This window comes from Trichoderma gamsii (assembly GCF_001481775.2).
Source record: "Trichoderma gamsii strain T6085 chromosome Unknown Scaffold_8.2, whole genome shotgun sequence".
Taxonomy (NCBI): Eukaryota; Fungi; Ascomycota; class Sordariomycetes; order Hypocreales; family Hypocreaceae; genus Trichoderma; species Trichoderma gamsii.
The window spans coordinates 372574-397527 of record NW_020171345.1 but is presented as its reverse complement, the minus strand read 5'-3'; the positions used below and the strand labels follow the sequence as shown (position 1 = coordinate 397527).

General features: G+C 51.4%; 8 protein-coding genes across 8 annotated transcripts; 6 read left to right on the top strand and 2 right to left on the bottom strand.

Moving 5' to 3' along the window:
- Positions 1–1313: 1313 nt before the first annotated feature.
- On the top strand, positions 1314–2496 carry TGAM01_v203094 (hypothetical protein; the record flags this gene model as incomplete). Its single annotated transcript, XM_018802449.1, has 3 exons — positions 1314–1554; positions 1652–1806; positions 1873–2496. The coding sequence occupies 3 exons, from the start codon at positions 1314–1316 to the stop codon at positions 2494–2496; spliced, it is 1020 nt and encodes a 339-aa protein (XP_018664367.1).
- Positions 2497–3104: 608 nt separating this feature from the next.
- TGAM01_v203093 (hypothetical protein) lies at positions 3105–4925 on the top strand (the record flags this gene model as incomplete). Its single annotated transcript, XM_018802448.1, has 1 exon — positions 3105–4925. One exon carries the CDS (start codon positions 3105–3107, stop codon positions 4923–4925), a length of 1821 nt encoding a protein of 606 aa, XP_018664366.1.
- Positions 4926–5580: 655 nt separating this feature from the next.
- Positions 5581–7374, top strand: TGAM01_v203092 (hypothetical protein; the record flags this gene model as incomplete). The annotated part of the gene is made up of 1 exon (XM_018802447.2): positions 5581–7374. The coding sequence occupies one exon, from the start codon at positions 5581–5583 to the stop codon at positions 7372–7374; it is 1794 nt and encodes a 597-aa protein (XP_018664365.1).
- A 423-nt stretch (positions 7375–7797) lies between these two features.
- TGAM01_v203091 (hypothetical protein) lies at positions 7798–8731 on the bottom strand (the record flags this gene model as incomplete). Its single annotated transcript, XM_024549132.1, has 2 exons — positions 7798–7929; positions 8003–8731. The coding sequence occupies 2 exons, from the start codon at positions 8729–8731 to the stop codon at positions 7798–7800; spliced, it is 861 nt and encodes a 286-aa protein (XP_024406110.1).
- A 2715-nt stretch (positions 8732–11446) lies between these two features.
- Positions 11447–12319, bottom strand: TGAM01_v203090 (peptidase M76 family protein; the record flags this gene model as incomplete). Its single annotated transcript, XM_018802445.1, has 2 exons — positions 11447–11674; positions 11768–12319. 2 exons carry the CDS (start codon positions 12317–12319, stop codon positions 11447–11449), a joined length of 780 nt encoding a protein of 259 aa, XP_018664363.1.
- A 528-nt stretch (positions 12320–12847) lies between these two features.
- TGAM01_v203089 (glycyl-tRNA synthetase) lies at positions 12848–17620 on the top strand (the record flags this gene model as incomplete). The annotated part of the gene is made up of 8 exons (XM_024549131.1): positions 12848–12869; positions 13092–13148; positions 13237–13424; positions 13489–13599; positions 13673–13943; positions 14002–14583; positions 15412–17144; positions 17225–17620. 8 exons carry the CDS (start codon positions 12848–12850, stop codon positions 17618–17620), a joined length of 3360 nt encoding a protein of 1119 aa, XP_024406109.1.
- Positions 17621–19400: 1780 nt separating this feature from the next.
- On the top strand, positions 19401–19799 carry TGAM01_v203088 (hypothetical protein; the record flags this gene model as incomplete). The annotated part of the gene is made up of 2 exons (XM_018802442.1): positions 19401–19583; positions 19635–19799. The coding sequence occupies 2 exons, from the start codon at positions 19401–19403 to the stop codon at positions 19797–19799; spliced, it is 348 nt and encodes a 115-aa protein (XP_018664360.1).
- An 816-nt stretch (positions 19800–20615) lies between these two features.
- On the top strand, positions 20616–24098 carry TGAM01_v203087 (hypothetical protein; the record flags this gene model as incomplete). Its single annotated transcript, XM_018802441.1, has 3 exons — positions 20616–20629; positions 21031–22957; positions 24084–24098. The coding sequence occupies 3 exons, from the start codon at positions 20616–20618 to the stop codon at positions 24096–24098; spliced, it is 1956 nt and encodes a 651-aa protein (XP_018664359.1).
- Positions 24099–24954: the final 856 nt, after the last annotated feature.

Below are 24954 nucleotides of genomic sequence, written 5' to 3'. Positions count from 1 at the left end.
GATGGGCGCCGGCTGAGTTATCGTAAGCCGGAAGAAGAAGCTGGACGCTGGCTGGGTGAAGCGAATGCAATCAAATAAACTTGCTGCGACGAGGAAAAAAAGTTTAGGGTGTTTTTTCGGAGGCTGCCATCTCGCAGCGACTAGCATCAAGTACAGATACGAGCTAATAGGCGCAGGGCCCCAGACAAGCGTAGGTACCCGTGAGCGCTGCATGACAAATGACGTCGCATCCCGTTGCACAGAGGCCGGGCCCCCTGGCTAGAGGATTGTGTCTGTTCTTGACACCTGACATTCGAGTATACAAGCATTTAGCCTTGTGAATCCCGAGAATCCTGAAACTTGAGCATTCGCAGAAAGTACCGCGTAAACCGAGTAGAGCAATGCGCTACGGAGTATTTCGCGGCCAAGCCCAAGTACATGTACGGCGAGGCGCCGGCTGGACGCCGTAGCGGAGGCCCCATTGCGGGCGGTACCCTCGACCATGGAGACTAGCCCTGGTACCAGTTTCTCCGCACTGCAACTTGCACTACGCAGCCGTTGAAGATGTAATGTGATTGGCCTGGGGCCTCCAAATCCCCAAGTTCATGATATCACGACCTAGGCTCTACTGGGCAGTACCTGTCTGCTGCATCGTTGCGGGAGGTCCCTGTAACCTTTGGCCGTGGCTCAATTGCCTGCGTCGCGGCAGACAAGCGGGTGTTGCTGCAGTACCGGAGACCTTGCAGACGTTGCATCGACGTCCATTCTTCGCCTGGCCTAGCCGAGCTTGTTACCTCACAGAAAAGCAGCATCTGCGGCGCTGCTTCGTTGGCCGGCTAATCATGACCACATCAGTAAATGCCTCCCCAATGCTGCTCCTTTTGCCCAGGAATCTCCCCCTTTCCCGTCGTCGAGGCATTGATAGCTCGTGCTTTGGGCCTTACGCGACTCCCACGTCACCTCGAGGGGCCACTCGCCAGCCATGACGACTCAATGAGCCCTTCGGAATCAAAAGCCACCCTCCAGCACCGTCGCATCTAGCAGGGAATTAGCCTTTCCACCAGCCAGTATCATCACGGCCCGGATCTTGGCCCATCTCAGAGCTTAGTTGCAACTCGTGCAGAGCCCCGCAGGAGGACGCCCCCGTCTGCTTGGCCGTTGGGGATCAGCCCACCAGCGCTTGTTTTGCCCATATGCACAGGCGTTCATTGACTCTGGCGGCGCCGTTCCTTATTTATCATCTCGCACCCCCTGTTCACCGTCGACTGGACTCCGAAGCAACATCTCTGCAGATCCCACTGTGAGTCGCTCTGCAGTTTGCTTCAACATCCATCATGGCGTCCACCGTTCCCTATACCGTGACATATCGCCGTCCGGAGAGAGAACCTCCTCTGTTCCTGGCCGGAACTTTTACAACCGTACAGTGGGGCCTCCAGGAGATGGGCTGCTCTCGCGATGAGAGTGGCGAATATGTCTTTGAGTCTCGCGTCTTCGTCGAGCCTGGCAGAGAATACCAGTTCAAGTTCAAAGCTGGACAAGATGGCCCCTGGATCTTGGATGAAGAAAAGACTATCGGTGAGTTACTTTTAACCAATGTCCTATCGGCATATCAACATCTTCTCTATTATTGTTCTCTTGGATCGTATTCCTGACTAACGAATGCCTCATCTAGCCACGGACGAGGCAGGCAACCGCAACAACATCTTGAAAGTTCCCAAGAGCTACATATCCAAGACCAAAGACGAGGGAAGAAGGACTTCAACCCCCGTTGGACAAGTTGCTTCTGTCGCCGCCGAAGTCGCGGATGTAGCCGCAAAGCTTGACGAGGTAAGACTAGGTGTCGCGACTTTTTGGCGTCCTTTCAACGCGGTAACACTCTAACAGGCTAATTAGAATGACTCGTCGTCGCCTCAAATCAGCGGGTCTGGCGGCGAGAGCGAGATTGACGAAGACCTCAAAACTCCCTTGTTTGCTCATGAGTGCTTTGGTGCCTACGAGTTTGTCGACGATGCTTTGGACCATGAAGCTCTTGATGATGCCAAGCTGAGGCGTGCTTCGAAGCCGAAGCTTGATGAATATGCGATAGAGGATGCAGACATTAACGATCCAACGATTGAACAATTTCCTTGCGATAAGTTAGAGATATTCAGCACACTGCGCAAAATCCAATCCAGCTTGGGTGAAGATCAAGTTAGTCTTGATGATTCACAACACTCACCTCGTCTTGACGGAAGAAGAACCAGCGTGGACTCGGATGATAGTCTCTTATCGGCCGGATCTCTGAGCCCAGTCACAGCTAGAAAACGGGAGAATCGTATGTCGACAAGCAGTGGCCGCAATAGATCGCTGGTATCACTTGGCTCCATCGCCGAAGAGCCAAAAACCCCAGGTCCAACCAAACCGTCTCATCCACTGTCTACAGCCGGCTTCTCGAAGAAAGATACACAACTCAATCATGCCAAAGGCCCCACAATCGAACAAGGTGAACACCTTATGATGAGACGATCTGTGCATTAATGAAACGCGATGAAATTTCTGGTTATTGATCGGGGGTCGCGTCGATACAAGCGGCATAGGTGCACGGCATAGCATGACGTCAATCTTTATGTATAGCTCTGCCAAGGTTTCACAAAAGTGTGGCTTTCTTTCTTTGTGTTTTTTTTTATGGCAGCTACTTTCCCAGACGTCAAATTCTGCTATTTTCTCTTTCTTATGACTCAAATATCAGGTTGATGTTGCCTTTGCACGGCTCTCATATACATGTGAAGTTGGTGGGTGTCTAGTGAACTGCTCCCATCCGCTGTTAGTGAATGTTGCAGCATAACTGCTGCCCTGACTGAAAGAAATCATCTCTATAAGCTGGTGGGACATTTGGACAATGGACTTCGTGTTGGGACTTCTAGAACGATCTATGCAGACAAAGAGAATGGATGCGTTTCAATTGATCTCGTTACATCATGGTTGACGCCGGCAATAAAAAATGGGGGCCGGGAGCCCACCCCAGAGCCGGAGCTAGCACTAGCAACGGCGCATATGCTCCGTACACCAAGATAAGGAAAAAAAAGTTACGAAACCTCTAGTATCGCATCTTCATCCCACCAACCCACTATAAAAGGAATTTCATAATGCGCCGCGCTGCTGCAAGCTCAGTTTGCCAGAGCTGCACCCGCACAATCGGCAGCCGTCCGCTCATACAATCCTCCATACAGCAGTCATGTCTCAGTCAGCGCTTCTTATCGCAGCGAGCCAAGCCGAGGCCCTCGCGCATGGTTCTAGCTGAGCAAGTCCACCGAGCACCACGCCTGTCTCGAGATGACCGCAAACCCAACCGCGAGAGGGTTGCAGGCCCCTTTACTGGCATGAACCGGAGAGTAGCCAACATCGATCTCAGCCGTTCGCCACCACGAGCTCGTTCTGCGCAGCCTAGCGATCGGAAATCGGCTCCTGGCGATGACAGACGACGATCGCAGGATGATAGAAAGGCGCTCAAGATGCAGCGTGCCTTGACGTCGGTGTCATATAACAAACGAATGTCGGTCAAGGAGCGGCTGCAGAGATACGAGTCATTCGATCAGTTTGATCTTTCTTCCGCGCTAAAGACAGCTGTTGCCGACGAAGTATTTGCCGGCATGGTTGACATTCGGCCGACGCCAGTGCAACGATTGGCTATTCCTGCTTTGCTGGGACAGAGAGAGCCGGGAGAGCAAAAGAGTCAATTCAAAGAGCAGTCCTCGTTTCTTTTGGCGGCAGAGACTGGATCGGGCAAAACCCTTGCGTATCTGCTGCCGGCCATCGATGCGCTGAAGATTGCGGAGGCGGAGGACACAGAGATCCAAGCGTATAAAGAGCGAGCAGAAATAGAGAAGCAGCGCCAAATGACTTCAGACTTCAAGGGAAAGGCGTTTGAAGAGCCTCACCCCACCATGGCGAGGCCAAAGGTCGTTATTTTGGTTCCTACAGCTGAGCTTGCTCACCAAGTCGGTCTCGTTGCCAAAAAGTTGTCGCACGCTGTCAAGTTCAAGACAGAAGTGCTGTCGTCCAACCTGAAGCCTCAGCAGATTCAGCGGAACCTATACGGGCCAAAGGGCCTCGATGTTGTAATCTCGACGCCGCACCTCCTGGCCTCGATTGCAGAGTCTGATCCCAACATCCTCTCACGAGTATCGCACTTGATCATCGACGAAGCGGATTCACTTTTTGATAGAAGCTTCTCCTCCGTCACATCTAGCATCGTCGAGCGCTCATCCCCTTCTATGAAGCAGCTTGTATGCTGTTCAGCAACAATTCCCAGGAAGCTGAACAACTATTTAGCGACCAATTATCCCAAGATGATTCGATTGACCACACCCAACCTGCACGCCATCCCTCGACGTGTTCAGCTTGGTGTCATCGACGTTTCCAAAGAGCCGTACCGCAATAACAAGGATCTTGCGTGCGCTGATGTCATCTATACAATTGGAAGAGAGGCTTCGCAGCATGAGAACCTGCAAAAAGATGAGATTGACGTTCGCCGAGTCATGGTCTTTGTTAACGAGCGAGAGAAAACCGACGAAGTCGCCAAATATCTGCGTTCAAAGGGCATTGACGCCGAAGCACTGCACAGAGACACTCCTGAGAAGCGACACGGAGAAATACTAGAGACCTTTACAACATCTGAACCGCTACGAACCGTTGTTTCTCCCTCTCCATCACGCCATCGAGCGTTGACAAACGTCAAGGCTTTGGTTGTGACTGATCTGGCCTCTAGAGGTATTGACACGCTTGCAGTTCGACACGTCATCTTATATGATGTGCCTCATACCACGATTGATTTTATCCACCGCTTAGGCCGAGCTGGTAGGATGGGAAGACGTGGAAGAGGCATTGTCCTCGTAGGAAACGATGACAGGAGGGATGTCGTTGCGGAAGTGAAGAACAGCATGTTCATGGGCCAGGCGCTCATCTAAGCACTAATGACGAATTACATATGATCAATCTCTTTTGGTATACGGTTTAGCATTTCACTACGACAACGGAGGAAAATAAACATTTTTGGCTGGAAAGACCCTGTACAATTAGAACTACGTATATCGGCGAAATCAGAGATGGGTGAGCTTGGAAAGTTTTTGGCGTGTAAGATTTGATGTGTATAGATCATCTCCAATATATAGTGAGAGGATAGAAAAAAGCAGGAGAACTGAGATGCATCTACTAATGGCCACTCTATTTGTTTCATCAAACCTAGACAGACAGCCTTCAGTAGGTATCAAACTTTATCGTTATGAGCTGATCCATGCCTGTCACAAGGCTGGTATGCCGCCACTTAAGGTACCACCTTTTTAGGCAGTAAGCTCTATTTTTCTTAAGTGGCCCCGCCAAAAAGTGACAGCCTCGCGATCCCTCCACTCCCACTCGCGTCGGAACGCGTCAACAATTCAAGCTAAATTAACCCTCGCGATCATTTTGTTGCTCAGCCCACTTCATGGTACTGCTACAGTAACGACGACCCAGGATTTTTTGTTTGTACTTTGAGCTGGATTCACGAGAAGCGCGCATATCTTTTTCTTCCACCTGCTTCAACACTGCTCATTAATCCTCATCTGCATTTCACTGCTCGCTGCAATGCCGCGGCCCAAGAGAGGACGACCTCCCGGACCTCGCGCGGGCAACGATGCTGTCGTGATACCCTCGACCGCAGAGCCAGCCAGCAGCTCCAGTGTCGTTCTCGAAAACAAGACAGAAACAACTCGCCGCCCTCGAGGCCGCCCTAGGAAGATACGATCTGTCGCGCAACTCAACATTGACGATGACGATTCCATCGACACGGCAAACCAGAGTCGTGACACAGCGCTCAACGGACTCGTCAACGACGATGCGACTACAACAAGCGAAAGGAGAGCAACCCGTGCAAGCTCAAGAAGCTCAGTAGAGCTTGGCCGATTCACGGCGTCGACACCTAATTTTAATGAACGGGATAACAGCGGATTGGATCTTGGCGACAGTGTCTTTGGCGATTTGGATGACAGCTTTGCGGACGGCCCTGGGTCAGCGCGCTCGGCAGACATTTCAAATATGTCATATAGCGCTCTCCGGACTCAGTCACGTAGGTCTAGTTTCATAGGAAGAAACGACCCCCCGATTCGACCAAGCAGCCGGAGTGGTACTACCCCTAGAGTCGGATCCTCATTCAACATTGGCCTCTTCAAGCGGCGCGCACGGGAGCCTAGTATTTTGGGAACTAGCCGGGAGCCTCTTGAAGAACCTCCGACTGCCGGCCAGGATTCTGGTGTTGACAGTGAGGACGATTTTGAGCCTGAGGCTGAATCCACCCCTTTGAAAAACCGCCGCCGAACACAAGGAAACGATGAGATTATAGAACCAGAGTCGCCGGAGGAGGCCGAGTCCTCGAATCCAAGAAAACGAAAGAGTTTGGAAACGCAGCAAAACAACACACGCCCAGAGAAAGTGTCGCGTACGGAGCCCGGTTCATCTAGACAGCGTCGAGAGAGGCATTCATCAGAACTGCCAGATGCCCCTCCATTCCTTGAGCAGGATCAGATAGACGAGACGAGCGAATCAGAAATATCAGACGTGTCTTCACCTCGGGGACCTCCCTCCAGGCTCCCTCCACGTCCAGTTACACCAGTCAATCAAGCGGAAATCGCAGCGCCGCCCGCGAGTAGCGGATCAGAGGCATCTGATGTGTGGCCGGATATTCGATCGCTGGCAAAGAAACGCCGTAGACCTTCCGCCGTTACCACCCCTACACGCCTCGACAATCTCTCTGATATATCTTCACCTCCTTCTTTAACACATTCGCCAAACTACGATGCAGCCAAGACTGGCAAGACACGTGGTCGGCCACCGCGGAGCCAGCAAACTTCGCCTAAGATGACTACGGCTGATCTTACAAGCCTGCTCCCCAAGCGGCGTTACAAGAAGCAGCGCGACGCCCTCGGTCTAGAAAGTGATGAAGAGCTCGATACCTCGGGGTTGGGCAACGGAGATGATGAATTGTCTTATCTGGACACTGAAACTGCCCGCAGGCGAAAAAGAGGTCGGCCACCTACTAGAGCTGCTGGCTCCCGCTCTGCCTCTCGAGGCGGTAGGGCAGGTGGTTCGTCGAAACAAGCTAGGTCTGCATCACGCCGTCATTCCTCCGACAAGGAAAATGCAGGAGATGGGAGCAGAGGCGGTGATGAGGATGAGGATGAAGATGAGCAAGGAGAGGAACAAGTGAGCCGATTTATTCCTCTGGCGGACAATACATTCGACGGTGCCGTAGAGGAGGCAGACGCTGCTCTTACAAACGCTGCAGAACTGAAAGAGGCGAGCAAAAAGTTTAAAGAGGTAGACAGGTGGGAGCTAGATTTTGAGGAAGTGGCCGAGCCGTCTTCACCACAAGACGGAAGATGATGTTTTTCTCGTAACATTTGCGATACAGCCTGGATATCTCGTGTTTTAAGTCGATTGGAGTCTGGTTGAAATCGTCTTAGGGTTGTTTTTGCTTCCAAACGTTTTAGGTGTCTAATGAAGGAATATCAAAAGAAGAGGCGCTGGTCTGGATAGGTTTGGTTGGATTTGTAGTTTCATTGTTGATATCCATGGTTCTGTATCATGTAGCTTCCTCCCTTTTCCCTTGATGAGAGAAATTTTCTCTACAGAGCTTTGTGAATGCTCTGGGTTTATGCTTCAAAATACACTGTTGTAACAAAAAGATCCCTAAGCTTTATTACCAATCCCATAAACGCCTTTTCATGATTACGATGCTGCTCACATGTCCTTCTATATACCTGAGATTTTTAGATGTATTCTTCTTCCTCTTCCACTCTTTCCCAATTATTGGGTTGGAGCTGCTGGTGACACAGTTTCTACCCGATGCTCGACGACTTCCAGCAAGGGATCCAAGGCCGTAGGATCTCGCAAAGCGATTGTGACATCATCGGGCAACCTTCCTGTTCTCCGTAGAGCCTATAATTTGTACGCATTAGCCAAGTCTCTTCAAGGTGTGGTATATTTGCCCATTCTCCGATGTTTCGCTTACATTTTTGACATCATCAAATTTGGACTCCTTCGCCGTGTATTCGCGTATCACCTCGTCCGTCTCAAAGTCCACATAGACTCTCGTGTCTCTCAGCCGCACCAGAACATTATCCAGCCGCATAAACAGCCTCACCAGCAACAACATGCGCTTCTCATGGACCCTCAACTTTGCGCTGCACAAGGAAATGCCATTATCGTCCAGCTCGCTCTCATACAGCACGACCTCATCGAAGAAGAGCATCGGATCGCGCCGCTTCAGCAGCTCAATGGGAATCTGCTTCTCCGTCGTCGGCTTAAAGCTCTTTAGCTCATCGTCTTCAGCATTCCTCGTCGTGCCGCAGTACGTCGTCGAGTAGCTCCAGTCGTACGGCTTGACGACCTCTTTAATGCTCTGCGTGGTGCCCTCGCGCGTGCTCTCCCAGTCGCGCGCATAGGCCACGCGGAGCATCTTCTTGTCGGTCTTGTCGACGGCGTCGAGCGCATCGGCGGTGTTGAACTCGAGCGTCCAGTTGGAGGGGATGTGCGTGATGGAGACGAGGTTGTCGCCGAATATCATCTCCGGCACGGGGATGCCGAGCTTCTTCTCGAGGGCATCGATGGCGGCGGATTTGGAGATGGGGAGCTTGCGGGTCGAGATGCGGAAGCGGTTCTGCGTGTGGGAGGTTGTGGCGGCGGCGAGGGAGTCGGGGCTGGGGAAGGGTTCGTCGAGGGCGGTGATGTGATTTGTCATTTTTGGAGTGGAAGCTGGCGGGCAGCTGAGAAGGGAGAAATGGTGTGCAAGTTGAAGATGTGCGAGAGAGAGAGCTATCTACTACTTAGAATATCTATGGTGGGGTGGACGTGGACGTGGACTGAGGTAGCGGGGTGGTTGAGAACCAAGCCAATAAGCCATTCACGCCTAGACCGCTGTACTTTCACATTGGTACTTTTTGGGGTGGCTTTTAAGAGTGAAGTGTTTAAAGAACAATATTTTAGAATAAAAGTGGCTTAGTACGAAGCCTTGTGCAAAACTGTAACGGGAAGCTATAATATGAAATCGTAAATAGGTAATGGCCCTATAAGTGTTCTGCTGTATTCTGCCCAATAAAAATCAGCGAAGCTCAAGTGTAAGTGCCAACTAACGTTGTGCAATGCTGGGAATGCCATAAACAAGATGAGATTTCTAGTCATATCGCGTGAATATAAAATGATTGTACTACATCAGTGCTGCGTATAAGAGAACGATTAAATAGCACATGCTAATTCGATGTTGCATATCACCCAGGATCACAGCTCAAGACTTGCATTGAAGGCCCAACTAGGATCATCAGCTACCTAAGCTTGTGAGCCATAGCGCTGCTAACTTGGGCCATGTTACGGGGGCGGTCAATATTGTTTGCACTTCAAGATGCTTGACTAAATCATAAAAAGCAACAGCTGCATTTTGCTTTGAAATGTATTATGAAATTTCTGGTCCAATCTCTCCTTTTTCTCTCCCGAAATGCAAAACTGGAGAAACAATTAGTGCATGCATCTTCACACATGCCTCCCTGTCAGACATATTGGAGCTTACTAAGTCAGGCGAAATTGTATGCACGTGCGGTTGCCGTGACAACATTAGACCGCAACAACGGCAGCTGAAGTGCCCCGTTGCTGCCACAGCCCCCATCCAACAAACTCTCATCTCTGACATCAGGAATAACCCAACGTCGAACACGGTCGTCTGCTTGACTGTTACCACAGAGCCGATTCACCTCGACATGGCGAACAAAATGTCTACTCGCGTGCTTGAGTCACGGTTCGAGCACATGACCGTTCAAGACGAGAACGATGTCGGTGAAAGTTCAAGGCTCTATACAAAGACCAAGGTACGATGACCATCATGCTCACTGCTTGGATTTCAATGAGGCTAACATGAATCTAGATTGCAACGGCCTCAAGCACAAACCGAACAAACCTTTACAAAGTGGCGCTTCAGTCGCAAAGCAACAATGCTGTTGCATCCGCCCTCCCTTCACAAGCGGTCCCGAGAAAGCCTATGAATCCCGCTTCACCACCCCCAGTCAGAAAGCCTCTGCCTTCACGAATGAAGGAGGATAGAGAGAGGGAGAGGGAGAGGGAGAGAGAAAGGGAAAGGGAGAGAGAAGGTGAAAAGGAAAAAGCAAAGGCAAAGGTCACCGTCACCGTTACCGAGAAGGAGATCGACGAAACCAAAGTCGCTCTTACTGAGCAGCCGAGCATGCCCAAGCAATTCCACTTGGGCATGTTTGAGATTGGAAAACCACTGGGCAAGGGCAAATTTGGTCGAGTATACCTCGCCAGAGAGCGGACTACTGGATTTATTTGCGCGTTAAAAGTGCTGCACAAAAGTGAGCTGCAGGCTGGCGGCGGTGTCGAGAAGCAAGTTAGGCGAGAAATCGAGATCCAGAGCAATCTGCGACATCCGAATATCTTGCAGCTCTACGGCCATTTCCACGACAGCAAACGAGTCTTTTTAATTTTGGAGTTTGCTGGTAAGGGAGAGTTGTACAAGCACTTGCGGAAAGAGACCAAATTTCCCGAATGGAAAGCGGCTCAGTACGTCGCCCAGATGGCCTCTGCACTGCAATATCTTCACAGAAAGCACGTTATCCACCGCGATATTAAGCCCGAGAACATCCTTGTCGGTATCCATGGAGAAATCAAGATTTCGGACTTTGGCTGGAGTGTGCATGCTCCTAACAATAGACGCAAAACCCTGTGTGGTACGCTCGACTATCTTCCCCCGGAGATGATCAAGCCTGGGTCTTCGGATAACTACTATAATGAAAAGGTCGACTTGTGGAGTTTGGGTGTGTTGACATACGAATTCCTTGTCGGCGAGGCTCCTTTTGAGGACACTCCTGTCATGACGCAGCGAAGGATTGCTCGTGCGGATATGCAAATTCCCAAATTCGTCAGCGCCGAAGCTGCCGACCTTATCAAGAGAGTAAGTGATCCGTTCCCCATATAAGGGAGGAGTAATGAATCAACTAACAAGCAAACCATAGCTCTTGGTTCTCGACCCTGAGAAGAGAATCCCTCTTGATGAGGTACAAAACCACCCTTGGATCATTAAGCACTGCGTAAAGGGTGAAAGAGCCGCCAATCGTGAGAGGAGCTCTTGATCTTCCAGGGGATACGACGTATGCAATTTTTTTGTGGCCTTTTTTTTCGACGACCTTATTGTCCTTGGAGTCTACTTTGTAATTTTTGAACTGGTATGTTGTCTTGCATAAAGAGGAGTCTAGGGCGTTTTCATACTTGTCATTTTCATTTCTTCTTTGGACGGTCACACGGGAACAGTTTAGCGACTCAGCCAGAAGTTTTGTTTTGGGGGTATCGTTTACTAGTATTGAGAGTTAAAGTTGAGTGTCATGAGCGGAACTGCGCTAGAGCTAGACGGTATCGTACATCATAAAGTCTATATTTACAAGGCATTCGAATTTTACCTATATACCTCATCGAAAGGCCTGGTGTCTGAGAAACATGAGTCCCAGACTTCATTGACCACTTTGGTCGCTTGCACGTCGTCTTTACACCTCGGCCGAGCCATGACGGATCTGATGGCTCTTGCGCGAACGCAGTTTTGAAATTGTTGGGTCAAAGACCAGTTGCCTCGGGTCAAGGCCTCTCTTGTCCAACGACATTCTCCGCTGAGCATGGATGCACGAATCTGTGTTTTTTTGGCTATTGTTAGCCACAGGCCAATTGGTCGATTACAAGTCTCAATCCCCGAGTCATATCTTTTGCGTTCAATAGTACTGACCTCTGTGCACGCAGCATGCTTTAAATCTTTGTCTCCCATCCAGTCTACTTTCCACCGCAAATGGTCCCACGCATGCACCATTTCGTGCGCCAGCGTATCTTCCAGGTGTTTGCGATCGCGAATCTCATTTGCGCAGATCAGGATGCCGTGGTTCGGGCTGAACCCTCCAGACTGTCGATGCACCTGTCCATCCTCCTCCAGCCGCGCAGGGCACCGGCGACACAGCACGTTTGAGGCATCCAGGTTGCCGTTCAAATCTTTAATCTTGCCGGACAGGAAGCGGACGACGGGCGAGTATGTGAATAGCCAGTCGCGATATTCGTCGCACCGCTTGCAGTCTCGCTCCTCGTGGACTTTGTATCGCCATTCGCGGTAGTGGAACAGGCCCTCGGGAGTCATTTGGCCGGAGAGGATTCGGAAGTAGTTCATCCACCATTTCATCTGCGGGTCGAAGCCGGTTCGGGCTGGGTCGTTGACGACTTCTTTGGGGGGGTTCGGTGGTGCGGAAGCAGTAGCCGGAGCTGAGGGGGTTGGCGCTGCGCCTGGTGCCATGGCTGTGAAGTGTCTATGCGGTGATGTCTTGAAATTGCGTTTTCTTTGAGATTGAAATGGTAATACGTAGCCGAACGGATTGGATGAAAATGAGGGATGTTGAATGAGAAGATGAAGCTCTCGTCAATTGTAGTGCTGCTAGTACATAATTCTGCCGCATCGAATCGACAATATGCAGGGCGGTGAGAGCGATTTTTCTCACTAAGAAAGCTATTCTGCTCCGTTGATGGTCTAGCTTATCTTATCGTAAGCTGTAAGAGGGAAAACTCCAAATTTGGATCTTGGGCTGCTCCGAAAAGCGGGACGGAGCATGACTTGCAAGAGGACTATTTGGATTAGAACAACTACATGTACTAAGAAGAGTGCGCCTCTGTAATTCATCGACGATCCGTCCTACATATGCGACTTTCATCTCACCGATTGCGCCAATTCGCAATTCAATAAACTGACTGGGAACCTTGCTGCGGCCAATCAGCTTCGTCGAATAGAGCTACTATCGCATAAATCGTGACAGGGGAGCTGGCAAAGATGTCTGGCGATATTACTCCGAGTAAGCCAAATGACGAATTTTGCATCTCATTGATTTGATAGCGGTGGGTGTCTAAGACACCCGGGCGCGTTTTGTATTTACATTTCAAGATGCTTGCTTGCCCCCCTTTCTTTACGATCTCTCTGCAGAATCATCTTTTTGATCAGCTTCCTTCCACTTTTTAATGCTCGGTTTTTTGTGAAGCTTTAATTGGCTAACGTATGCTGCCTTTCATCTCAAAAGACGAGAACCTGCTGGCTATGAGGAAGTCAAAGCCACTGACTGTGGTTATTAAGCTGGGTGAGTGCGAATTATGAATCTGTACCCTGGTCATTGTAAAGAAAACGGAGAAAAGGGTATTTCTCTCTAACATCCTCACGAATAAAAGGCACAAGCTCAATTGTCGACGAAACAACCCACGAGCCTCTGCTGCCAATCCTGACCCTGATTGTGGACACGGCCGTCAAGCTACGAAAAGATGGCCATAGAGTGGTCATTGTCTCTTCAGGAGCTATTGGCGTAGGTCTTCGACGAATGGACGTAGCTAAGCGTCCCAAGCATTTGGCACAGTTACAGGCAAGACCACTTCAATCTACACTTGACTTAAGCTTAGGCATTCTGACAATGATACTGTCAACAGGCATTGGCGGCAATCGGTCAGTGCCGGTTGATTAGTCTCTGGGACAGCCTGTTTGCTCATCTATCGCAACCTGTGGCCCAAATTCTACTCACAAGAAATGATATTGCTGATGTATGTTACATGATATTCTAAACCAGAGTGGTATTGTCAAACTAATCATGGCCAATGCTCTTCTCCGGCTTAGCGAACACGATATCTCAATGCTCAGAGCACATTTAACGAATTATTAGACATGGGAGTCATCCCTATTGTAAACGAAAACGACACCCTGGCAGTTTCCGAAATCAAATTTGGCGATAATGATACCCTTTCAGCGATTACAGCGGCCATGATACACGCAGACCTCTTATTTCTCATGACGGATGTTGATTGTTTGTACGATAAGAACCCGAGAAGCCATCCCGATGCCAAGCCCATTGAAATCGTGGAAGATATCTCAGCTCTCGAGGCAGATGGTATGTTGCGCTTTCATGATTCGCAAAACGTATCTCACCACATGCTAAACAAATACAGTCTCGAGCGCTGGATCAGCACTAGGCACGGGTGGTATGAGTACAAAGATCATCGCCGCACGACTCGGAACGTCGGCGGGTGTGACAACCATCATCACCAGGTCATCGAATCCTGGCAATGTCTTGAACATTGTCCGTTACCTCCAGCCATCGAGATCGGCTTCATCCTTGTCGTTGAGTCAATTGGCTACATCGGAGAATAAAGAGAGCAAGCCAGCTCCGCCATTGCACACGAGATTTTTGGCTTCTACCGATCCAATTCGGGACCGCCACTTCTGGCTCCTCCACACTCCGAATCCCCACGGCACGCTGTACATCGACGAAGGTGCTCACAAGGCTCTTCTTACCAAGGCCGGCTTACTGCCCGTTGGTGTGGTTGATGTCGAGGGCAACTTTGCCCAGCAAGAAGTCGTCAGGCTTGTCGTTGTCACCCGAAAATCCAATCCGGGCCCGGATGGGAAGCGTTGGGAGGGCGTAAGGCAGGAGATTGGGCGAGCGCTCGTCAACTATGCCGCTCCCGAAATCTCAAGAATCTTGGGCCATCAGAGCACGGAGATTCGAGGCATTTTGGGCTATGCGGATAGTGAGTATGTGGCTCATCGTTCGCATATTAGCATTTTCAGAGCAGAGAGCAGATCTGCGACTCCAACGAGAGAGCTGCGCTGAGTAGAGTTGACAAAAATGATTACGATGAGAGGTATCAAAGACTGAAAATATGGGTTTGATAAATGATATAAAACAGTGTTTAGATAGTGGCTTCAATCGTTGGAAACCAGGGACAGGCTTGTGGATGCATAGCATTTGATGTTTCAACCTGCGATATACAGGCCCTTAAACTCAACGAGGGGCATGGTCAAATGTGGTTTTGAGATACATGAGATTACATGTCTTATTTTCTTGATATTGATAATTTTCATTCAAATTGTTTTTCTTTGCACTTACCAATATTAGCAGACTGTACAAAAAACTTGGCCTTTCAAACCCCATACATGTTTGTTTGAACTGATATTTGCCTCCCAAATGATTCCATATGCAAATCGACATATGTACATTACAATGATTACATGCATCGGATTACACGCAAGGCTGCACAGTCAACGGCTTGCCCCGCCGCAGCACAGGGCCTCGGCCGCTATAGGCTGTCGTGCAGGGCCCTGAGGGGCGGCCGAAGCCGGGCGCTGTAGAGTCAATCGGCCACTACAGATCCCTGGTGGGGTTGGCCGGCTGGAGTCACAGGCGGCGCACACAACTTTGTCTAGATGATTCTCCAAGTTCTTTTCTGCCCAACCCCACCATAGCCAGAGGAAACCAGTGCGGCCTGAGTTTTTGTGACTCGACTCGCGCCCTCATCCTCGACCAAGTTAAAAACCCTGGTGGATGAAGCCAATTCGTCTGCCGCTCCCCTCTCCAGCAACTCTTGCCCGCCTCACATTTGCCCCGCGTGTGACCCGGTTTGCTGCCGCCTTCAGTCGTCGCAACCTGTCTGTTTCGCGAAAGCTTTGCGCATTCCAGCCTCTCAAGCCGCAGAACCCTCCCAAGACCGGCGCCATGTCTTCATCCGCGACGACCCTCAAGGGCCAGCCCCTCGACAAGGTGGTGCTCGACGCCATGCTGCGACGGCGCATGTTCTACACCCCCTCCTTCGAGATCTACGGAGGTGTTGGTGGTCTCTACGACTACGGCCCGCCAGGCTGCGCTCTCCAGGCCAACATTATCGATTTGTGGCGGAAACACTTTGTCCTGGAGGAGGACATGCTCGAGGTCGACTGCACTGCGCTGACTCCCCACGACGTCCTCAAGACCAGTGGCCACGTCGACAAGTTTGCCGACTGGATGTGCAAGGACCCCAAGAACGGCGAGATTCTGCGAGCCGATCACTTTGTCGAGGCCATCCTCGAGGCTCGTCTCAAGGGCGACAAGGAGGCCCGCGGCCAAAAGATTGAGGAGAAGGAGGTCGACCCCAAGAAGAAGAAGAAGGCCAAGACTGCTGCTGCTATCAAGCTTGACGACGCCGTGGTCCAAGAGTACGAGGAGGTGCTTGCCAAGATCGACAACTATGGTGGCCCTGAACTCGGCGAGCTCATCAAGAAGTACGACCTCAAGAACCCCGAGACTGGCGTCCTTCCATCAGACCCCGTGGCCTTCAACCTGATGTTCCAGACATCCATCGGACCCAGCAGCAACCTTGCTGGCTACCTCCGCCCCGAGACCGCCCAGGGACAGTTCCTCAACTTTGCCAAGCTCCTCGAATTCAATCAGTCCCAGATGCCGTTTGCCTCGGCCTCTATCGGCAAGTCATACCGAAACGAGATTTCGCCCCGCGCCGGTCTCTTGCGTGTGCGAGAGTTCCTGATGGCTGAGATTGAGCACTTTGTCGACCCCGAGGGTGGCAAGAAGCACAGCCGCTTCCACGACGTTGAGAACGTCGAGATGGTTCTGCTGGATCGCCACGTCCAGCTTTCTGGAAAGACTCAGACCCAGAAGATGACCATTGGCCAGGCCGTCAAGGACGGTGTTGTCGACAACGAGACTCTTGGATACTTCCTTGCCCGTATCCACCTCTTCCTGGAGAAGATTGGCGTTGATCTGTCAAAGATGCGTTTCCGACAGCACATGGCCAACGAAATGGCCCACTATGCCACTGACTGCTGGGACGCCGAGCTGTTGACCTCAACTGGCTGGGTAGAGTGCGTTGGCTGTGCGGATCGTAGCGCATACGATTTGTCAGTCCATGCCAAGAAGACTGGCGCTCCTCTGGTCGTCCGTGAGCGACTTGATGAGCCCAAGGTCATTGAGGAGTGGCAGGTCGATATCCAGAAGAAGAAGTTTGGACCTCTGTTCAAGAAGGATGCCAAGACTGTGGAGACTGCCCTGGAGGCTACTTCACAAGAGCAGCGCGAAAAGCTGGCCAAGGAGCTTACTGAGACTGGCAAGATTGTCCTGGACGTTGAGGGCATTGCCGGTGGCAAGGCTACCATCGACAAGGACTCTGTCGCCATCGAGTTCCGCAAGAGAGTGGAGAACACCCGTGAATACACTCCCAATGTCATCGAGCCATCTTTCGGTATCGGCCGTATTCTCTACTCTCTCATTGAGCACAACTTCTGGACCCGTGGCAGCGATGGTGGTGATGAGGCTCGTGGTGTAAGTCTTTTTCTTCTTACTGCGTTTACGTGAAATATTGATGGCGCAAAATGCTAACTAACATGATTTCACTTTGGCAGGTCCTATCTTTCCCTCCCACTGTGGCCCCGACAAAGGTTCTCCTGGTTCCTCTGTCCTCCAACCCGCAGTTCAAGCCTACCGTTAAGAAGCTGTCCCAGAAGCTGCGCAGCCTCGGCGTCTCCAGCCGCGTAGACGACTCGTCTGCCAGTATCGGAAAGCGATACAGCCGAAACGACGAGCTCGGAACGCCGCTCGGCATCACTGTTGACTTCCAGACCCTCCAGGACGGCACCATTACGCTGAGAGATCGCGATTCGACCACGCAGGTCCGAGCTGAGGAGGACAAGATCCTGGAGGCCATCCAGTCGCTGGTCAATGGCAGCAAGCAGTGGGCGCAGATTGAGTCTGAGCTTCCCAAATTCCAGGGACAGGAGGTTGATGTTCCCGTTCGATAGATGGTAGAAGATACCTTGAACCTAGAACCTATGTTTTAGAAAGAAGAGACAAAGAGTATAAGCATTGGGTGGCCATTTGAAGGCAAGTCGTGGAAAACATCAAGTCAAGAGTAGGGTTATACATAGATGTATATATGGATGGCCTGTTATAACCGTCCAAGGTGAAAAAGAGTCAAAGAAAAAAAGAAAGTCAAGAATCTAGCAATATCAATTGTTTACGATATGCTATGGCAATGTAAACAATTCATTCCAATGCGCCTACCACCTTGTACGAAGTGGTACAAGACAGTTACGAAATGGCAAAGCCAAAGCTGTATAGAGACACAGACAAGTTGTGTTCAAGCAGTAGGCACTAGAGCCGCATAGCTTGACGTCGAATCCTTGTCGCTCCATTTCGTCAAGCCGATGAACCCTGCAGGCGCAGAATTGGCTTGACATGCATACAAGCAACTTGAAATACATGTAGATCCTTCACACTTAGGAGGGCCCGTTTTCGCGCGCGTGCTATTGTGCTCTTCACGCATATTGGGAAGTGATGCAACATTCGTACTGCAGATCTGTTTTTATGTTTATTTTTACTTTTCTTGGCAGCCCAATGAGCCTTCTTTTCATGTTGCCTATTTGTAGCAAGCCAGGATTGCAGCTCTTGTCGAACCAATAGCCTATCGCGTGGAGTCGAATGTCATCAAACGGCGTGGAAAAGGACTGCCCCTAGCGGATTAGCCTTGCGTTTTATCGGCCGCCTTGGTTGGAAAAAGGGTTGGATCCAATATCATTTCAACAGGCTGACTCGCTGTGTCGTTTTTTCCTCCGCCCCTTTTTCCCTCGCCCTTGGGTTGAGCAGTGACAACTTTTGATGTGATCGTCGGCGGTCATAGCACGGAAAAGTACCTGAGCTACAAGTGGGGGGGAGAATGAAGATGAAGGAGGTTTTGCGCTCCTCGCGTCACGACAGCAAGCTCCCGCTATTTGCCTAAGCTACCGATCCAGCCTTGCTCATGACAATATTACACGTGTATTTGTCAAAAAGCTTATTTATCCGGCTTCAAGGAGGTTTGCGGGACGCATGAAACATCTGGGGATGAGGATGAGGTTTGCCGCGGCTTGCAGGTGATTTTGTTGCTGCTTGAACTACACTCCATCCGTCCGTGTTGTTAGCCTGAGGTGTGCTATCTCCGTGTTCCGAAGGAAACAAAATTTCCCAAAAGGAGTTTGCTCTTGTATGACACGGGGTTCGGGATCTGTACGCAGCACTGAAATCGTTTCTGGTGGTCTCTCTCCCCCGCGTTGGTTGCGGATTTGTCTCCCTTTGGGGCTCGTGACTGTGAAACACGTCGTGATTTGAGATGCCCAAGCACAAGCCATCCGAGGAGACGAGGGGCGTTTATCTGTGTGAAGTGTCTGCAGTGTTTCCATCTGCGACGCTCCTGAAGATCAAGAAAATCTGCTCCATTTGCTGCCCCTCCACTCGACAACTTGTATCTCAAGAGGGGGAGCGAATGAGCAAGCAGCGCGGCCAGCGCAATGCTTGAATGGACGGCGGGCTACACGCAGCATCCTATCAATGCGCATGGCGAGATTGCTGCCGACAGTCTGCACGCATATCGACGCCCAGCTGCCGCGATGGATTCATCAACGATAAATTGCTGGTCCTTGTGTCCCGCTCCGGCTGTCTGTCTGTAACACTGATTTCAGGTGAGCACCGGACGACAGAGCCATGTTAGGGCCTAGTGCTTGCAGCCACCACTAGCAGCCCCTGGAGCCTCCTCGAAATCCCCTAATGGGTAGCATCCTCAGGGGTTCGCCTGGCGGCGGCAAATCCACCTGCAGCGCTGCTGGGCCCCCCACCTCGCCCACCTTTTGGGCTCGACCTCTGCTGGCCAGTAGCGGGTGTGGCCTTCCGCGCTGGGCCTCGTCGCGGTCTTCCCCACACAGCTGTTTCTCCATGGCCCGCGACTGCGAGGTACGGCGGCGAGGCGTCTGCAGCGAGGACGCGCTACCTCACCGGTCATAGTACGGTGGGCGGTCCAGCGCGTACCCCGTCGTCGCTACAGAGGTACTGCCAGGTACCGCCGACCCAGCGCATCGACCCCCTTTGCTTCATGCAGAGGCTCCAGCAGCTGCCGTAACGTTAGCACAGCAGCCGCAGCCGCCCGCGGCATCACCTAGAGCCAGTTGAGAGCTAGCGGATGGGAGCTTGTGCAGGCAGAGCGCTGGAGCGTAGCAGCGGCGGCAGTTACCTGCACCAGCGGCCTCGTTCCTGAGTGGTCGGGCTGGGCGCTGTGCCAGTCACGGCGCGGCCCCAGCTGTTCGTGTCGCCTCAAATCTCCTTCCTGCCACCCATCCTCGCTTCTCTCGCCGTGCGGCCTCGCTTCTTTTTTTATTTTTCCTTTTCATTATCGTTTTCTTTTTTTTTTTGAAGTAGCCTCGCGGCGTCTCAGATCATTCCTCGTCTGCGTTAGCTGGGCTATTCGCGCCGCTCCTCGTCCCAGGACCGCCAATTGCCTCGCCTGCACCTCCGCATTCCTTCCGGGTGCTCTGAGCTGGACCACGCCCTGGCCGACGAGACAAGCCTTCAGCTGCATCTGCACGCGCGTGAGAATCCCCACCTCTGCCCACCGACCTGCTTGGATTTGACCAACGTTGGCGCATTGGGCGTTTCTCCTGTGCTGGATCGACTGTCGCTCTGTCTGTCGTCTGGTTCCATCACTCTCTCTTCTCGCGCTTTTCCGTCTCGCCATTCGCGGTGCTTAGTTGGTTCGCCTTCGTTGTCGAGAAAGAGAGGCGGCCTAAGTCCTCGCCAATCTTCGATCATTTTCTCTGCTCTCTCGCCAGGGTAGAGGCTTGTTCCGTATTCATATCTTAATACTTTACGTACTGCTTTGTTTTGAGGCACAGAAGGATACTACACAGAAAGATACTAGAGGACACCTTAAAACACGATACCCAGGCCATCCCCGCAGCCGAGTCCCCCCTTCTCCTTTCATAATTCAGCATGGCTCAGCATAGGTACGTTGTCAACTAAGCATACCTATCACTTCCGTATCGTCATGGGCGAGACGTCTCCATAAGCGCGCTGGGACAGCCTGGGGCTGGCCAACGAGATGGGAGTTGGCAAAAAGGCATCCACCCCCTCTGGGACGACCCAATTACTGGGATTGGCGGCAGATTGTCCATACCGCCAAGTGCTTATGTATGGGTATGCTTCTTGAGTGGCGGTATCACCCTGGAGGGCCCTGTCACTCAAGTTAAAACACCCCCCTTCATAAGTATAATACTATACAATTTGACCCTTTTCCCATTGACCCTATCCGCTCTCCTCGTCAACCTCCAGTGGTGCTGCCACCACCACTCAATGTCATTGCCTCTCGTCGACCACGGACTTTATGCTGATCCATACATGCGCTTAGTGTTTACTCGGCCAACCAGTTTATGAATCCTGGCCCTGCACCCCAGCCTCCCGACAACAGACCGCGTCTCAACCTGACTCCTAACCCGAATCTCCCAGGCAGCATGGCGAACATGGCAATCTCCCCAATTCGCAGCACCGCGACCTCTACATACACCGGCTCTACGATATCTCTGCCCATTGCTCGCCAGCAGACCAATATGACAGACGGTATGGGTGGCGTCGCCGTCCGAAAGGAGGGATGGGCGTCGATCAAGGAAAATAAGAACCTATTCCAGCCTTGGAAAAACAAGTACTTGATTCTCCGCAAGGAGGCCATCGACTTTCACAAGACAGAGGGCGGCAAGGTGGCGTATAGCCTGCACCTGAAAGACGTCGTCAACGTGGGCAGAGTCGAGGCGGCAGGCACCATCTTTGAGATTAAGCGGAGGGCAGACGGATCATCCAACAGCCCTGGTGACGATGATGGCCAGAACAACAAGGCGCTTCACATCAAGGTCAAGTCTGAAGACGACTTGTACGAATGGATCGACTTCATATACGGCGCTTGCCCTGGCATGGGCGGCGTGAGCAACCCGACCAACTTCGCGCACGCCGTCCACGTCGGATTTGACCCGCAGACTGGAGAGTTTGTTGGCTTACCGCCGGAATGGTCCAAGCTGCTCAATTCTTCGGCTATCACCAAGGAAGACTATGAACGTAATCCTCAGGCCGTTTTCGAAGTCTTGGACTTTTATACTACTGACCTTGCCAAGAAGTCTGATGATCCGTTTGCAAATGCGCCCCCCGGAGCCATGCAGAACAAGCCCATGGGCATGGGCGGCGGCGGCAATGGCGTTGCACCTCCTCGCCCGCCTCCTCCCGGCAGCAGCAACTCCCAGTACAGCCCCAATGGCCAGAGGCGCCCCGGCCCCGGCCAGCAAATGCAAAACTCATCGCCAACCTACACGTCAGCATCCGATGCCGCAAGAGACGAGCAGAGAAGGCGGCAGCGCGAGCAGGAGGAGCGAGAGCGGCGAGAGATGGAGGAATACAACGCGTCTCTTCCCAAGACCAAGGTTCCCATGGCCCAGCAAGAGATTGGTGGTGGTGGTGGTGGTTATGGCGGTGCCGATCGATTCAACCCGTCCAGAGCAGCTCCGCCAGCACCCAAGCCTCCTCAGCAGATTAGTGCTCTGAAGGCCCAACGGCCGGCACCTTCACCACCGACTGCAGGTGCCGGACGACCTCCTGTTGTTCCGCAATCTGGCTCAGCTCCTCTGCCCAGAGGACCGGCACCGCAGCGCAACGAGAGCCCCAACTCGCGAGCTCCCGCCGCGGCAACCCAGCAGAGACAGCCTCAAGCTCAGCAGCCCCAGGCCGCTCGCATGCCTGCCCCTGTCAAGCCGCTCAACGTTTCCAAGGTCAACCAGAACCAGGCACCGAGCGAGCCCAAGCCGGCCGAGCCAGCACCGCCCAAGCAGACTCCTGCTGAGCGCAAGCAAGATGTACGCATGTCAACCATGACAGAGAATGAAGTCATGGCCAAGTTGAAGGAAGCTGTCTCAAAGGAGGACCCCAACCTCTCCTACTCGAAACAGAAGAAGATCGGACAGGGTGCCTCTGGCTCGGTATATGTTGCCAAGATCAAAGACACTGCTGTGGGAATCGCTCGCGACTTCCTCCGCCAACAAGGACCCAGGGCACAAGTTGCCATTAAGCAGATGGACCTCGCTCACCAGCCCAGAAAGGAGCTGATTGTGAACGAGATCATGGTCATGAAGGATAACCGTCACAAGAACATTGTCAACTTCCTCGATGCTTTCCTTCGAAACAACAATGCTGAGCTTTGGGTGGTTATGGAGTTTATGGAAGGCGGTGCCCTGACTGACGTTATTGATAACAACCCCTCAATAACAGAGGAACAGATTTCCACCATCTGCCACGAGGTAAGTTTTTCTTTCTTTAGCTTTTTGGCAATCGGCGATGATATTGACCATAGATTTAGACCTGCCAAGGCTTGCAACACCTTCACGCCCAGAGCATTATCCACCGAGACATTAAGAGCGACAATGTTTTGTTGGATGCCCGAGGAAATGTCAAGATTAGTAAGTCACCTTTTTGAAGCTTTTTGCTATATAGGGAGGAATTGTCTGGCTAACAATTGCGCAGCCGATTTCGGTTTCTGTGCCAAGTTGACCGAGGCCAAGTCCAAGAGAGCGACCATGGTGGGAACGCCCTACTGGATGGCACCAGAAGTTGTCAAGCAGAAGGAGTATGGCCCCAAGGTTGATATCTGGTCACTGGGTATCATGGCGATTGAGATGATTGAGTCTGAGCCGCCGTACCTGAACGAGGAGCCGCTGAAGGCTCTGTATCTCATCGCCACCAACGGAACGCCGCGTCTCAAGAAGCCTGAGAAGCTCAGCAAAGAACTCAAGGCCTTCCTTTCGGTCTGCTTGTGTGTCGACGTCAAGAGCAGGGCCTCCGCAGATGAGCTGCTAGCTCATGATTTCTTGCAGCACGGCTCTCCCCTGTCAAGCTTGGCAGATCTATTGGCATTCAAGAGGAATGCGAAATAAAAGTGATAATGTCTATTGAGCGAGCTTGGAGAACACACACAAAAAAAAAGGAAGAGAGATTAGTGTTGTCCGAGTCTATATGTTGGTGGCCTCTGTTTTATCCCCCTTGCAGCGCCATTCTGGCAGAGCAGTGGCCGACTCCACATGACCTTTGAATCATTTTTCTGGTGCTTTGGCGTTTTTCCTTGGTTGACATTTACTCTACAATTTTCTTGCTTTGTGCTTGCCTGCGTGCGCGCGAGTTAGCACAGCTCCCCCTTTTTTCAAAGATATCTGCATGATTTAATCAAGAGACGAGACCTACGGGGTTTCTTGGGACTTGGATAGAAAGACGAGTCTCGAGGAATAGTTACTTCCTGAACGAGTTTACATGATGGGGGTGGCTATCACGGCTCCACGCTTTTTAGATGTAGATTTATACGATATAGAACGAATAAACCGTTGTTGTAATGAGATTCAGGTTTGACTGTACTTTACACATCAATTGCTTTAGCATATGGCCAAGTAACGACCTATAGTCGTACTCTATGAAGCGCATATTATTAGCTGCAGCTAGTACGAAGAAAGAAGACCAATCCCAGTGTGCTTGCTTCAGAGGTGCTTCTGTTCAACAATCTTATAGACTACCCCTTGGTGACCACATAGAAATTTTTGATTGGCGAGATGGGCGGCAGAGTGTGGACAAATTGAGAGATGGGGTTACATGGAGAAACAGGAGATGTGGAAACCAAGGGAGAGAGTCAAGAGTATTGGCCATTAATGGAGCCATGGAGAAGCACCTTTGTACCCCCTTTTTTTGATATTTTTTCTGGCAAGAGCGAGTTAAAACGACCAATACCATCCATCATATATACTGTAGGCACAAGTTTCTAAACACAATGATGAGGCTATGGAGGGTTGCGATGAACTTACGATACAAAGCAACAGTTCGGGACACTTTTACGGCTTGATCGGGATCCGGGCATGTATGGCCCGAATGGTTGGCAAAAATAGCCTATCTACTAGTAGCTTTCAGGGTTTCCATTTTTTCTATTTCTTAGCAGGACACTATCTGAGGGAAGGAAAAGGATGCATTTTGTTACGAACTTGTGGCGTTGGCTTTTTGGAAAGTTACGCTCTCCTGATAGGGATATTTCTAGATATGAGAGCATATAGGTACCTTGGGTATTTATAGACTACTCTCGTGTTAGTCGGCGCTCTGGTGGCGTATATCCCTTACAGTTGGCGATTGCGTACAACTACATGTAAACTACTGGACGCCACTGCAGGGCGGAAGACATTGGGGGTCTCGTAGGCAGCTGTACGGAGTAGCTGAACTGCAACTGCCCGCCTGGCGGTGATTTAGTATCAGCCAATGTGGCTTA